A 13557-nucleotide genomic window follows, 5' to 3' on the forward strand; every position below is an offset into this window, starting at 1 on the left:
GTGTTTTTTTTTTTTTTTTAAACCCCAGGAAAATTTTGTTGCACATCCTTGGCAAAAACTCATTGGATTAAGTGTTAATAACAGTAGTAGTTAACATCTGTGGAGTACTCATTACATGCCAGACACTCAAGCTAAGTATCTTACACACATTATCTCATTTAATCCTTACAACAACCCTGAGGTAGTTACTATTATTATCCCTGCTTTCCAATGAAGAAACTAAGGCCGAGGAAGGTTAAGTGTGACTTGCCTTCTAGACTAGCTTTAGAGTCTGAACTCTTAATCACTTATCTAAACTGTATCCTTAAAGCCCAAAAGCTCCATGACTTTGTTAAATAAGTATGGGTGGTGCCTTAGCAAAGTCAGCATTTTATTAACTGGGCACTATTTTACCAGTCAACTTTCAGCTGAAGTGTACAAAAATTCTAACTTAAACCCTATAATTCAGCTAAAAAAGGGTCTAGTGGAGACCTAATAACCTCAATGTATAGAGGTCACCTGGAAAAACACTGAATAATTTCTCAGGGCCTTTTTTTTTTTTTTTTTTTTTTAAGGCTATATCTCTGAAAGTCGCGATGGAGATCTGTATGAAAATACACACATTTTAATAGTACACAAAGCCTTTTAAGAAAATACTTCATGGAAAGCACAAACGAGATGTATTTTACACAACACTGCATTGTAAGGTAGTAAATCTAAACTGAAATCATATTATCAGTACATGAGAAGATTCAATCTGGGGTAACCCCAAAGGGATGCATACATACAACCACTTTAGAAAGTTTTCATCACCTTGTAGAAGGGCTTTTGCTCCTGCTGTCTGCTTTGTTTTAAACTAGACAGAATTAAACTACATTTTTAGTTTCTAAACGTAGTTTTCTCTGCTTTGAATTCAAATGTTTAAATTTATTTATGGTTAGTTTTTTAAAAATCTGGTCCCTTTCGAGTAGAAAAAGGAAAAAAACCTAAGTTACATTTTTATAGTAAGTTGACAGTGTCTCTTTAACCCGAACCCTGAGCCCTCAACTCCTGAAATTACAGTTAAAGCATCATGTGGATGGAGTGTGCTGCAACAGTCAATGCTACTCTTGACAGTGTTGAGAAAAGAAAAAAAGAATCCATTCGTGGACATACTGAGCACCTACTATGAATGAGACAGAGCCAGGTGCTACCCCTGAGTAAGACCCAGCCCTCACCCTCAAAGACTGCTCTTCGGTGAGAAAACCAGGGAGCTTAAATACACTCAGTAGTGTTCCTCCAAGGCTTATTTTCAGAGCTCTCAAGGAAAGACCCCTTGCTTTAAAAAAAAAGAAAGAAAGAATAAAATCAATCCCCTGAAAAATGATTCTAATCCCTCAACTTGCATCCACAATGACAGGGATAAACTTAAAAAGCAGCATAATAATATTCTAAAGTTTTAGCTTTCCCTGCCCCACCCTTAAAAGGCTAACTGCTAAAACAATTTCAAGTTTATGGAAGTATATGATGAAGGAGAGTGGCAAAGAAGAAGGTGGCCGGAGGATTGCTGGTTTTCAAATCCAAGTTAAAGGGAACTCTTCCAAACATTACAAAGAGATTAGCCAGATCTCTGGTTGCCTGTGTTCCACCAACAAGTAACAGTCAGAGGGATCACCCAACCCCTGAAAGGAATGCCCAATGCTGTCTCCTCCCTGCTTTTTCTTCTCTTGGCCTGGGACTCCTCTGGAACACCCATAGAAAGAATCAATTCCTTTCTTTCTAATGAAAACTAAAATTTCTCCTTGGTCAAAGATGCCAAACTCTGTCCAAAACCATTTTTCCCCTTAGCCTGATTAGTATAATCTCAGCAGTTTTAAATTTCATTATCTGCTACCAAGCAAAGACGATGAAAAAGGAGAATGAAAGATGTGTATTCATACGTAACAATACTGCACTAAAGAGCTTTCCAGAAAGGCTCTCAAAGGGATAACTATACACTTATTTCCAAAACACCCTTGAGAACATGTATCATTACCTCCATTTAACAGATTAAGAGAAGGGGCTATGGGGCTGATGGTGGATCAATGACAGAGCCAGGAAGAAAACTCACTGTTCATCAGTGTTGAATTCCTAACTTCCTAAGTTAATATTCCTTTGGGAAGAAAAAACAATGAGTTTTTAAAAAATATTGCATTCTCTTTGGAGGCAGGAATGGAGGGGGCATAAAGTTTTAAAAAGAGAATGAAGTGGTCACTGGACTTAGACCTGGTATCGAGAGTATTAATAACATCTAACCAATTAGATTTGGTTCTAAATTCAGAAGTGATCCTAATTAACTTCTGTAACAATAACTGAATAGGGGAGGAAAAGGAACCACTAGGTTTCCAGGTTCTAATCGGCATCCCCTGAAAATGACCTGCTCCTTCAATTATGCATCTTTAAATAGAGGTGAAATGAAAAAATAAATATCAAAGAATACTTCCAATATGATCGTTACAAACAAGCACAACAACTGGCAGGGGGAGTCAGTGAAAGAAGAAAAGCATGTGACAATAACTTAGGGTGATTCATTTGAAATCCGCATAGAATGAGAACGCTTCTCCCCACTCTCTACCAGGACTGGGTCTAAGAGGAAGAGGAAAGGTACAGAGAAAGAGTCATTAGGACCAAGCTAGCTTTTCCCCTCAGTCACAGGCCCCTGGGCTGAATGCTGGGTTTCAAGACGACACTCTTTCCCTGGCACTTTAGTTGATAAAGAAACATACACAGCTGCTCAAGTCCTTGGCCAGTATGTCAGTATGCAGGGACTCCCCTGGGAGCCCTGTCCAGGACCATTATCTTCAATAGTGTTCAATGCTGGTTAATGCCCTGAATGCCACCAGGAACAGAGGAAGACAGCCTGCCCAGCAAGGGGCAGAGAAAAACCACCAGAGACCTGCTACGCCTATGGATCACAGATAGGCACCAATGAGCACAAAGCTCATCCTCATCCATTACAAAATCATACACCAGCTGGGAGAAGTGGCTTCTGCTGGGCAGTATACAACGGAGGAGGTGGTTTCAATCTCTCTGAACACACATCCTGGCTTTCTCTACCTCCGGCACCAACTAACACACCGACAGACAACAGGACAGGTGTGTACAGACAGGGCCACGTTTCCTGGTTTTGCATCAAACCATCTGATCTGCAGCTCTTACTGCAGCCATGACCTTGTAGGAGCCAGGCTAACCGCAGCTTCCAACAGCCTTGAACAAACCCTCCTGGCACGTCCCCACCCACTCACTGAGATCAGTACCACTAGTACCTCCTGGAGCGGGGCAAAGTGAGGGCCACAGCCACCCCGCTGCCCAGGCACAGGCCCTGTGGCCTCGCTGGACGGCCCTGTTCGGCCAGCTCGCGTCCCTCCAGGTGAGGACGGGCTGGACTCGGTCCTTCGGAGCTCGACAGGCACATGTCCCTGATGCTTCAGTGCAGCTTCTGATTTGGCCCACGACTGCCCTGCCCCCCATCTATTTTCCCTCTCTCCTATGGAGTTTGCTTTTTGTTATTTTTGAGATGAACCTGTAAACGTGAGAACTCAGAGATCTGAGGTACTTCACAGAAACACACTCAAGTATCAGTCTTCCATTTTCTGAAACAACACAAGTAGAACAAGTCCCTTTCCCTCTCTGCTCAGCAATGTGTGCACCTTCCCACTTGGCTACCAGTGGCTACCTCTGCACCACATCACTGATTTCCTGCACACACGACAATAAGTTGTTAAGGACAGGGTTTGCCCCGGGCACGCCAGCGGCTGTGCAAGACACCTGCAGCTCCTGCAGGCTCAGTTCCAGTTTGCTCACAGCCTCTCGGAAGGCAAATTTGTTGCGAGTTTGGGGGATGCAGTCCACATAGCCTGAGCAGTAGTCGAGCAGCTGGTGGCCAGTGTCCACCAGCTGGCTGTTGGGCACAGGTTCCGTGATTGCACTGGACAGTAGGTCTGCACATTCCAGCAGGGCCTCCTTGCTGATTTTGTCGGCTGAGATTTTCTCGGCCGCCTGTTTGGTTTTTCTCAGAGCCACTTTAGTACCTGCTGTGCCATTGGCCATTTTGGCTGGCGAGATGGAAGATGTGGGCAGAGGCACTTGAGGTGGAGGCATCACAGGCCTCCCAGCTTTCCCACTGATGGGCACCGCCCCTGGAGCCGCCTTTTTCCCCGCCTCCTGTGTTTCTGACTTGGGCTGGACTGCAGTCGGGGCGATCGGCTCTTCCGTGGAGTCTGAGCACACGGACGGATGCTGCAGTAGTCTCATCACTGGTGGTGGGGGTGGGGCACACTTTGGTTTTACCCGGCGGGGTCGGTCCTTGTCTCCAGAGGAAGTGACCTGATGCTCTGATAAGAGCTTGAATTTATTCCCCTGAGAGTCTGTGCCAATGAGCTGCACGTCAGCTGGAGTGTGCTTCAGAGTGGGCGAGATAAGGACGGGCACTTTGTGGTTATGAGTGGTCGGGAGGACCGCAGCAGTCTTGGCTGGAGAAGCCCAGCCGGCCTGCTCGCCATCCTCTGGGACTCCAGCCATGCCGAGTCGTGCCCCACCATTCCTCTCCTTGCTCTTGGGGGCAGCTGCCACTCCAGCCACCCCCAACCCTGGAGAATCCTTCTCTGTAGTGGCTGGATCCCCAGAGGGGGTTCTGAGAGGAAGAGCGGTGCCTCCTCTGGGCAAAAGTTTGGCTTTTGGTCTCTCCCTGGTCGGAGCGGCACCTTCCTCTGATTTTTTTGGAAGCGTGTCATTGGCCCTGTCCACATTCTCTTCTGGCTGAGAAGAGGTGGACACTGTCCTTTCCAGCTGGAGTTTGGACCTCTGGCAGTTCCTGGGAAGGGTCATTGCCATCCTATCCTGCTCTGGAAGCCCTGAGGACATGGAAGATGTAGAGTTTGACCTTGGAAAAGGCTTGGAAGTGTCATCACTGGCTGTGGGTTTACCTGCTCGTAAGCCCAGTGTCTTTTTGATTAAGCGTGGTGTAAAGAAGCCTGTGATGCCAGACCACCCGCCCCCAGCAGCGCCACTGCCCCCACCCCCACCACCGTCGTCAGTACAGAGGTTCCTCTGTGCAAAGCTACCCCCATAGCACTTGGGTGGCGCCAGACTCGCTTCTTGCTGGGCGGGAGTGAGAGAGAACCCTTCAGCATGCTGCAGAGAAGCAACAGATGAGAAGTTACCCGTCAGTTCGTATTTCTTGTGGGGCTGGTTCTCCATTTCTCGAAAGGAGCTGCTGCGTTTGGGGGGTGTGGGAGCGTTTCTCTTTTTCATAAAGGAGCTGAAGAAGCCTCCCTTCCTATCTCTGGTGAAGCATGTCTCTTTGGCATCTTCCAAGAGGCTGCTGGGTGACTTGTCTCTCTGCTTTCGAGGCAGTGCTGGGGACCCACTGGGGGCCTGTGCACTTCTGATGAACCCTGATTTAAAAAAAGCAGAACAGCCAATCAGTATTGTGAAAAGTAAGTGACTCGCCTGAGTTACTAAGGCTGGATTGTGAAGAGTGTTGTTGGCATCTATTAAAAGTCAAGTGTTAGCAGGACTCAGAGAAAACTAATTAATACATTATCATGTCACACTGCTGTTCCAAATGTGATGTGACATATAAATGGAAAAAAATAAACCTGCTGGTTTTTACCTCAGCATCCATCTTTTCTCTAGCAACTACAGCACAACTTGGCTTTACCTATCAGATTCAGTGAAGAAATTTTTGCTAGAACCATAAAGACTGCAACTATTTGAGAATCAGGAGTTGAGGAAATGGAGTGGGAGGCAGAGTTGTGTGATCACGACTACTAACACTGGCAATGCAGGGCCGTGTACTAGAGTGGTAAATTAAGCAGATGCCTGCCACACTTTTCCTTGAGGAAGACGGGCAGGAAAGTGGAAATAAAAGCTTCATACCCCATGGCTCTTTAGACAAGGCAGTTTGTCTCTACCTCCCTAGGCACTCGTACCTGGTGCTGAACTGGAAGCAGAATTTTCTGTGGCATCTTGTGCCCCCTCAATGTTCTCCTTGTTCTCCCCCTGCTTCTTCAGCGTCCGGGTCTTGGAAGGAAGTAGAGGCAATCGGGGCAGATACGGAACCACAGAAGAGGAGGCAGCGGCCCGCCCAAGCTCCTCAGCAACCTCTGTGTGGAGGACAGGGCAATGATAAAAAGAACAATTTCATGACAAAAAAGAAAAAAGGGAGTTTTCTCTTTTCAGAAAAGGCAGACAACTGAGAGGGCCTGAAGAATGGAGTACTAAAATGTGTAAGTGGAGTCACAAAGTATGTTCCCTTGGAGTCTGGGCTTACTTTTGCTCAGCATTCTAGCTGTAGATTCATCCACGTTACTGAATGTGGCGGGGGGTTTTCTTGTTGCTGTGTATTGTTCAAATATGTGAATACACCAAAATTCATCCATTCTCCTCTTAAAGAATGTTGTTTCCGGTTTGGGGCTATTATGAATATACTGCTAGAAACATCCTACTATGCATCTTTGACGGCAACAATGGTATGCACATCTGCTAGATACAGGAGCAGGACCAGTGGGTCACAGGGCCAAACTGCCTTCCCAAACTGGCTGTCCTGATCTGCATGCCCACTAACTTACAGGAAAGTTCTGGTTACTACGCATGCTTGCCAAAGTTTGATGTTTCTTCATCTGATTTTAATTTTAGTGTTCCTGAGGTAGGTGTGTAGTGGCCATTCATTGTTTTATTTTGTACTTCTCTGATGATGGGTGATTTCATATGCTCACCGTTCAATTGGATATCCTTATTTACTAAGTGCTTATTCAGAGGTTGAACAAAGCAAATAGCTATCTGCAGATATTTTTATTTTCAGGTTGTGCCTTGCAAAAAAAAAGGAGGCTAGATACAATTCATTTCATGCCAATGAAGCAAATGAGGCTCCTGAAAATGTGTTCACCCTATTATTAGTAAGCCTCAACTGATTAAAAGTGGCCATGGGTTTTGTGGCTCTTAATAATAAGACAAAGACTCACTTTACTATTCATTCCTGAACAAAAATGAAGTATGGATCAAACTTCGGAATTTTGTAATTTACAACACTTTTGGTAATTATTTTTCAAAATTGATCCCCCACAAGTGTGGGTACATAGCACATAATTAATTCAAGTCATGCCAGTGAGATTCCAATGATATTCAGGATTTGACTCCACATGAACTAAAGGGGAGAGAAAAGTGCTGTGATAGGGAGCTGCTTAATCTGGTCTAGAGGGCAAGCTGTGCCCTCCCCAACCTGTAAAAGTTCCATATATAGAAGGACGAGGATGGAAATACTTGTCATTAAACTCTGGTGGTATACTTTTTCTTTTCTTCTTAGCAAAACACGATAAACCACTAAAGGAAGCAGGAAAAAAATCAATTTGCCTAATTTCTTCTTCAAACATTTTTTAACTTGAACTTAAGTAGTGAGTGCTCTGTTCAATTATGAAGAAAAAGAAAAATTTGAAAAAATATGTATACAAACCTGGAACTACACCAAAATGTCTAGTAGGCAAGTATAACTCAGAATTCTGTGTTTTTAGCTCTCTCAAGGAATAGCCTTTCTATCTTTTTAATTTTATTTATTCAAGTATTTATTTAGTTTTGGCTGCGCTGGGTCTTTGTTGCTGCTCTCAGGCATCCTCTAATTGCGGTGAGTGGCAGCTACTCTCTAGTTGCAGTGTGCGGGCTTCTCACTGTGGAGGCCCCTCTTGTTGCAGAGTATGGGCTCGAGCACACAGGCTTCAGTAATCATGGCGAGTAGACTCAGCTGCCCGGCAACATGTGGAATCTTCCGAGACCAGGGATCGAACTCATGTCCTCTGCATTGGCAGGCAGATTCACAACCACTGGATCACTTGGGAAGTCCAGTCTCTCTCTTCCTAAGAAGTAAGTTTATTTATTTTCTGACTGGGCATTTAATCTATTCAGTATTGATTTTTACTTAGCCTCACCAGGTCTTAGGTGCAGCAGCAGGATCTTTGATCTTCAGTGAGACATGTGGGATCTTTAATTACAGCATGCAAATTCTTAGGTGTGGCACAATGGATCTAGTTTCCTGACCAGGGATCCAACCCGGGTCCCCTGCATTGGGAGCTCACAGTCTTAGCCACTGGACCAGCAGGGAAGTCCCCACAAGTACATTGACTGTTTGACTTCTGCATATAATTTTAAAGAGGCATTATACACAAAAGTAGGAAACTTCTTGTATGTGTCCATATACTTGTTTTCTACATAAGAAAAAGATTCTCACTGTTCATAGCTTAGCTTATTTAACATTCTCATTCTAAACTCCTGTGTCAATATATTTAAGAATATCATTTTAACTATTCAATTATAGGGATGTAATAATTAACATACTGGATACTTAAATGGTCTTTGTTTTTCAGTATTATAAACTACACTCTAATGTAACACCCTTACTGCTAAATCTTTGTTCATACTCCTAAAATATCTCAACATTAAAAATATGAGCTGGAGAGACAAAGATGTTTTTAAAACAGCAAAAGAAAAAAAAGAAAAAGTAAAACAATAACAAAGGCCAAGAATCAATTCAATATCCTGAAATGGAGTCCCAAATTATAAGACACTATCATTTTTGGAATGGTATCATCCCCAGCACCCAGAACTAGCCCCCACCAACAGTAAACCACCAGGTTCTCACCTTCAGAAATGCTAGAGTCATGGAACATGGTTTCAAAAGCTTGATGTGTTTCAGCAAATGAGGGCCTGTCGGCAGGGCTCCACTTCCAGCCTATGTAACCAAAAAAGAACAGTAGTAAAAGCTTCTTGGCAGAAATTAAATATTCAGGGCACACCAGAGGGTGAGTTCCAAGCACTGGGACATGTGCTAGTTAAGCACAGTTAAAGCAAGTCCGTAATGACAGTGAGGCAGCTATTTCTTAGTTTCAGCCCAGAGGTGTGATGAACCCACGTCCTAGGGCCAGTCTTTCTATGCCGTCTCAGCTCCTCTTCCCTCCACTAGAGGGATGCAGAGCAGGTGGGGAGATGGTTTAGAAAAGTCTTCTTCCATTGGAAGAATGAGAAGTAGTAAAACCTGTCTACTTACTCACTCACAATTAGTTGTGCACATTCCAAAACATAACAGTGTATCAGAAAAGGGGAGTTTGGAATTCACATTTGACAAGAGCAGTAGGCAATCAATGCTCAATGAGAAAATAATGAGACTCAAATACATTGCAGTTTAATTCACTACTCACCTCCTACTTTTTCATCTTTAAGTAGTCAGATGCTCTTGTTTACACATCACAGAAGTCACTTTCATGCATTCTCCAGTCTTCAACACTCATTTTGTGTAGCTGACAGCAACCCTCCCCAACCTAATCTCCAAATCCATTTTTTATTATCTTAGCATACATGCAAATGTTTCAGGAAACTGAGTGAGTGTTTGGGCCATGGACAATGATTCTTAGGATTCCAATATGACTCAGTAGTATAGCATACAGTATCCCAACTGGTTGATCAGTGACCAACTCTATGTCATGAGGCTGAATACAATCTTACAACACTGATAGGAAAAATGTTTTCAATTTTGTTAATCATCCTGAATTAAACTACTTCAAAATTAAAATATGCAAGAATACTCACATGCTCTCATAAGTTCATACACCTTAGGGGGACATCCTTCAGGCTGTTCCATTCGATATCCTTTTTCCAGTAGATCATAGACCTGAGACAGGTCGATACCTGGATATGGTGACATTCCATATGTAGCAATTTCCCATAAGAGCACCCCAAACGCTGCAGAAGGGATTTTAAAAAAAGAGCTTTTATGTTTCTTCTGATTTATCATTTATATCATTAGGTAACTTCTCTTTCAAATTTTCACAATGTTACATTAGTAACTCTTATAATTCTTACAAGGTGACTTGTTCTTCTAAGACATTTTCCACAGGAAAGTTTAGGTATAATCTAAAGACAGTTTTCTTTGTTTCCCAACTCTGGGGACTTCCCTGGCGGTCCAGTAGTCAAGACACCAAGCTCTCACAGCAGGGGGTGCGGGTTCAGTCCCTAGTCAGGGAACTAAGGGCCACACAAGATACGACCAAAATAAACACATAAATAAATTCCCCAATGTTTATTTGGATTTCCTTTACAACAAGGGAGAATAATCTAGGACCATATAATAAGTCTGGGGCATAATCAAAACTATTCTTAAAGCAACTTACAATCTATTCAATGAGTTGCACAATTTTTAAGTCACTAATACTAAAGGAAGAATATAAAAATGGACACATTTGAAATCAAATAAAATTCACATGTGAAGAAAGAATTTGCTTGACTCTGTCACAGGTTACTCTTGAGTTTGAGATTGCTGGTAAAACATGATCTGGCATTCCCAACTATGTCTACTGCCCAAAATCCAAACATCCAGACTCGTTCTGTCCCTCAAGTCTCTACTGAATAATATTCCTTTTCAGGACAGCAGAAACAAGATCAGTTACAAGGACAAATTCTAGATAAAACTTCACCATGCCTTCCTTGAAAAGAGGTTACTACTCTGTGTCATAGTGCTCTAGATACAAGCAATAAAGTCTAATGTGGAAAACAGGGAGCTTTATAGAGAGGATCATTAGAACTTTAGTGCAATATAGTATCTAGACTGTAAGTGCTCCCAAGGCAGGGACTTTTTTTTTTTTTAACTTTATTCTTTACAGTTTCTTTCTACAGTAAGTACCCTGCAAATTCCCAGCAGATAGTATTTATTAATAATAAATGCTTGCTGAATAACTGAAGAAGGATGGGTGTAAAGGCAGAGGATACTGATCATATACAAAAAAATCAGCTCTAAAAAATTAAGCATTGATGTGTAAAGAAAATGACGATACACAGAAAAATGTCCCTTCCAACCTTACCCCAGACGTCAGATTTAATTGAGAAGGTATTGTAGGCAAGACTTTCTGGTGCTGTCCATTTAATAGGAAATTTGGCTCCAGCGTGAGCAGTATAGGTGTCTCCAGTCATCAATCTACTTAAGCCAAAGTCAGCCACTTTTACCACGTGGTTTTCTCCCACCAGGCAGTTACGAGCTGCAAGATCCCTGTGGGAAAGAAACCCTACTGTGATTCTATTCAGATGGTTCTGGAAAATGGTCATGAATGCTCTATTATCAGTTCTTTGTGCTACAAGCAGAGTTTGATAAGTAAGTGCTGACAGGTATGGTAGTATTTCACGAAAATTGCTAACATGGTAGAAAGCCACTAATTATACATCTCTTGTAGAATACTCACCAAGAGGCAGTTATGTGATGCCACAATAAAGCAGGCTTCAGAAAACCAGTTCCTATTTATAAATACATTGGGATAGGTTTCAGAGGTGGGTAACAGAGGTTTTAGTTTCTTTACTAAGGCAGAAAACTATTTTTAAAATCAAGCCACTAGATGGAGCAAAATGATCTTGGACTTAGCGTCCTGGGCAAAATAAAGAGCCTTCTGTTCTGAGAACAGCAAAGGCCCTGAGTTAGTACTTTAATCAGAGGACACAGTAGGTTTCTAAGTTGGAAATGACATTACAATGGTCCTTGTGAAAAGAGAAAACTACTTTCCTGAGTTATCTGACATGCATGTCAGCTTCCTGGTTAGTCACAGGTGATAATCGGGTTTTACACACCTATGGATGAAATTCTTCTTCTCTAAATACTCCATTGCAGAAGAGATCTGAGTGGCCATGTAAAGCAGTACAACGGCAGTCACCTCTTCTCTGTTGCATTCTCGGAGATAATCAAGCAAGTTCCCATAAGGCATGTATTCAGTCACAATGTAAAATGGTGGCTCCAAGGTACACACACCTGATAGTTCAAAGAGAGCTTGTTTTATCAGTATATATTTAAACACTCCAACCACTTTGGCAAGAATAACTGACAACTTTTTCAAATCTAGTCCAGCAGTAATCTTTTCCTTTCCTGCCATTTCATTCTCTGAAAAGAACACAGCAACGTTAAGAAGCTGGATGACAGTGAGTTTCTACTTCCAATGATATCATGCTCTGGAAATTCACATGCATTTTGAGAATGCGCCTGTTTGAACAAAGGCAGAGTTACTTGTATTAATTCCATAAGGGGTCAGGACCACCAATACCTCTAGAGTTCTGTATGTGCCCATGATTTCACATCCTCAACGGCCTCCTGCTGACAATGTTTATCTAAAAGTAACAGCAACTGCTGACACGGTAAAGACTATGTGAGTCCAGATTGCAAGGATTTCATTACTGCATAGCAGACTCCCAGTAAAAGTCCAAAAGAAGCGATTTCCTTTGGGATAGTTTGGCTCAATGAACACCCAAAGAAACTGGCCCTATTTTTAAAAAGGGTAATTGTTTCAGTCAAAGAGTTCTCTGTGACCTGAATAGGTGAGAAGCCTATCAATCACTGCAAAGCACTTGGGTGGTCACAATTTTTAATCTGTTTCTTTTCAATAGTCCTTTGCTTAATGTCTCTTTATTTTGTAAAAAATATTTTAGGATAGTTTGGTGTTTAGTATCATTTGCCCAGATCCAAAGTTCAGAATCATTCAATCAGCAGAAGCTGGACAGTTCCATATACTGCAACCAATCCTGGTCACTGTTTCTTGGGTAATTTTAAAACACAGAGACTGCTGATTAAAATAACAGCCATTTATTGAAATAGATTTACACTGAGAGCTTCTGCCATGGTGATACAAAAGGAGGACTGGGGGACAGCAGAGGGCTGGGGGACAAGCATCTTTGAGGAAACCTATGGTTCAGACAAGCTGCCTCACCTAATAGCTGTACCAGGTTAGGATGCTTGATTTCCTTCATCACTGCAGCTTCCTTGAGAAATTCCTCCACCTCCATAGTATCTTCCTGGAAAGGGGGGAAGATAAGAAAGAAAAAGAGGAGAGGGACAAGCCCCCATCTTAATCATTTGAGTCAACTCACACTCCTAAAACTTCAGTTTTAAAAGGGGGTATCTTTTGGATATTTTAGCACTTACTTCAAGAAATTTTATTGCTGCATAGTATGCTCTGTATAAGTCCAATTAAGAAAGAAAAATGTCTCCTTTAATTTATTCAGTATTTGAAACTGAAGTAAAATTTAGTAGGGTAAGTAAAATTCAGCAATCGTGTCCTAGCACAACTGAAACACAAAAGACCTGGAGAGACAATTCAATTCTCTGAAAAGATTCTTTCTGGATAGCTCAAGCCTTTGAAAGAGGAGCCAGAACAATTAGCTGTTTACATATTTGTCTTGCTGACAAATTCCTTAAGGAGCAAGGTACGTCTGCAAGGCTGTGCATACTGGTTCACACTCAGACCAAGAACTTAATAAATGCTTGGTAAAAGAACTGACTACAACTCAGAGGTGAAGAACAGTCCTTAGGAGTCCTCCAGAGTTACTGAGGCATATGAGAAAATCTTCAGAGAATGGGATGAATGACAAAACTTGTAATTCGCTACCAGGATGCTTAAAGGAGAGAGACAGGCTGGCATCAGGAAGAAGACTTGTGTGAATATGAAGAATAAGGTGATCTAATCTCAGGGAGATGGGAGAAGCAAGCAGCAGGGAGACAAAGGACAGAACAAGAGAGTGATTCTCCAACAATGCATGGAGAAT

At 42.4% G+C, this 13557-nt stretch overlaps 1 protein-coding gene across 8 annotated transcripts in view; it reads right to left on the bottom strand.

The window, feature by feature from the left end:
• Positions 1–640: 640 nt before the first annotated feature.
• The window catches only part of ABL2 (ABL proto-oncogene 2, non-receptor tyrosine kinase), a 96837-nt gene continuing 83920 nt past the window's right edge, over positions 641–13557 (bottom strand). For 4 of the 8 annotated variants that reach the window (XM_061160823.1, XM_061160821.1, XM_061160824.1 and 1 more), the window contains 8 exons: positions 12723–12807; positions 11596–11773; positions 10842–11026; positions 9574–9726; positions 8630–8719; positions 5931–6104; positions 5160–5393; positions 641–4850 (listed from right to left, as the gene is read on the bottom strand). In XM_061160823.1, coding sequence (XP_061016806.1) covers positions 3670–4850; positions 5160–5393; positions 5931–6104; positions 8630–8719; positions 9574–9726; positions 10842–11026; positions 11596–11773; positions 12723–12807 — 2280 coding nt within the window. In that variant the 3' untranslated portion in view covers positions 641–3669. Of the gene's footprint in view, positions 5394–5930; positions 6105–8629; positions 8720–9573; positions 9727–10841; positions 11027–11595; positions 11774–12722; positions 12808–13557 lie in introns of all 8 variants that reach the window. The other 4 variants (XM_061160819.1, XM_061160816.1, XM_061160818.1 and 1 more) reach the window with 1 other exon arrangement.

This window comes from Dama dama, chromosome 14 (genome assembly GCF_033118175.1).
Source record: "Dama dama isolate Ldn47 chromosome 14, ASM3311817v1, whole genome shotgun sequence".
Taxonomy (NCBI): Eukaryota; Metazoa; Chordata; class Mammalia; order Artiodactyla; family Cervidae; genus Dama; species Dama dama.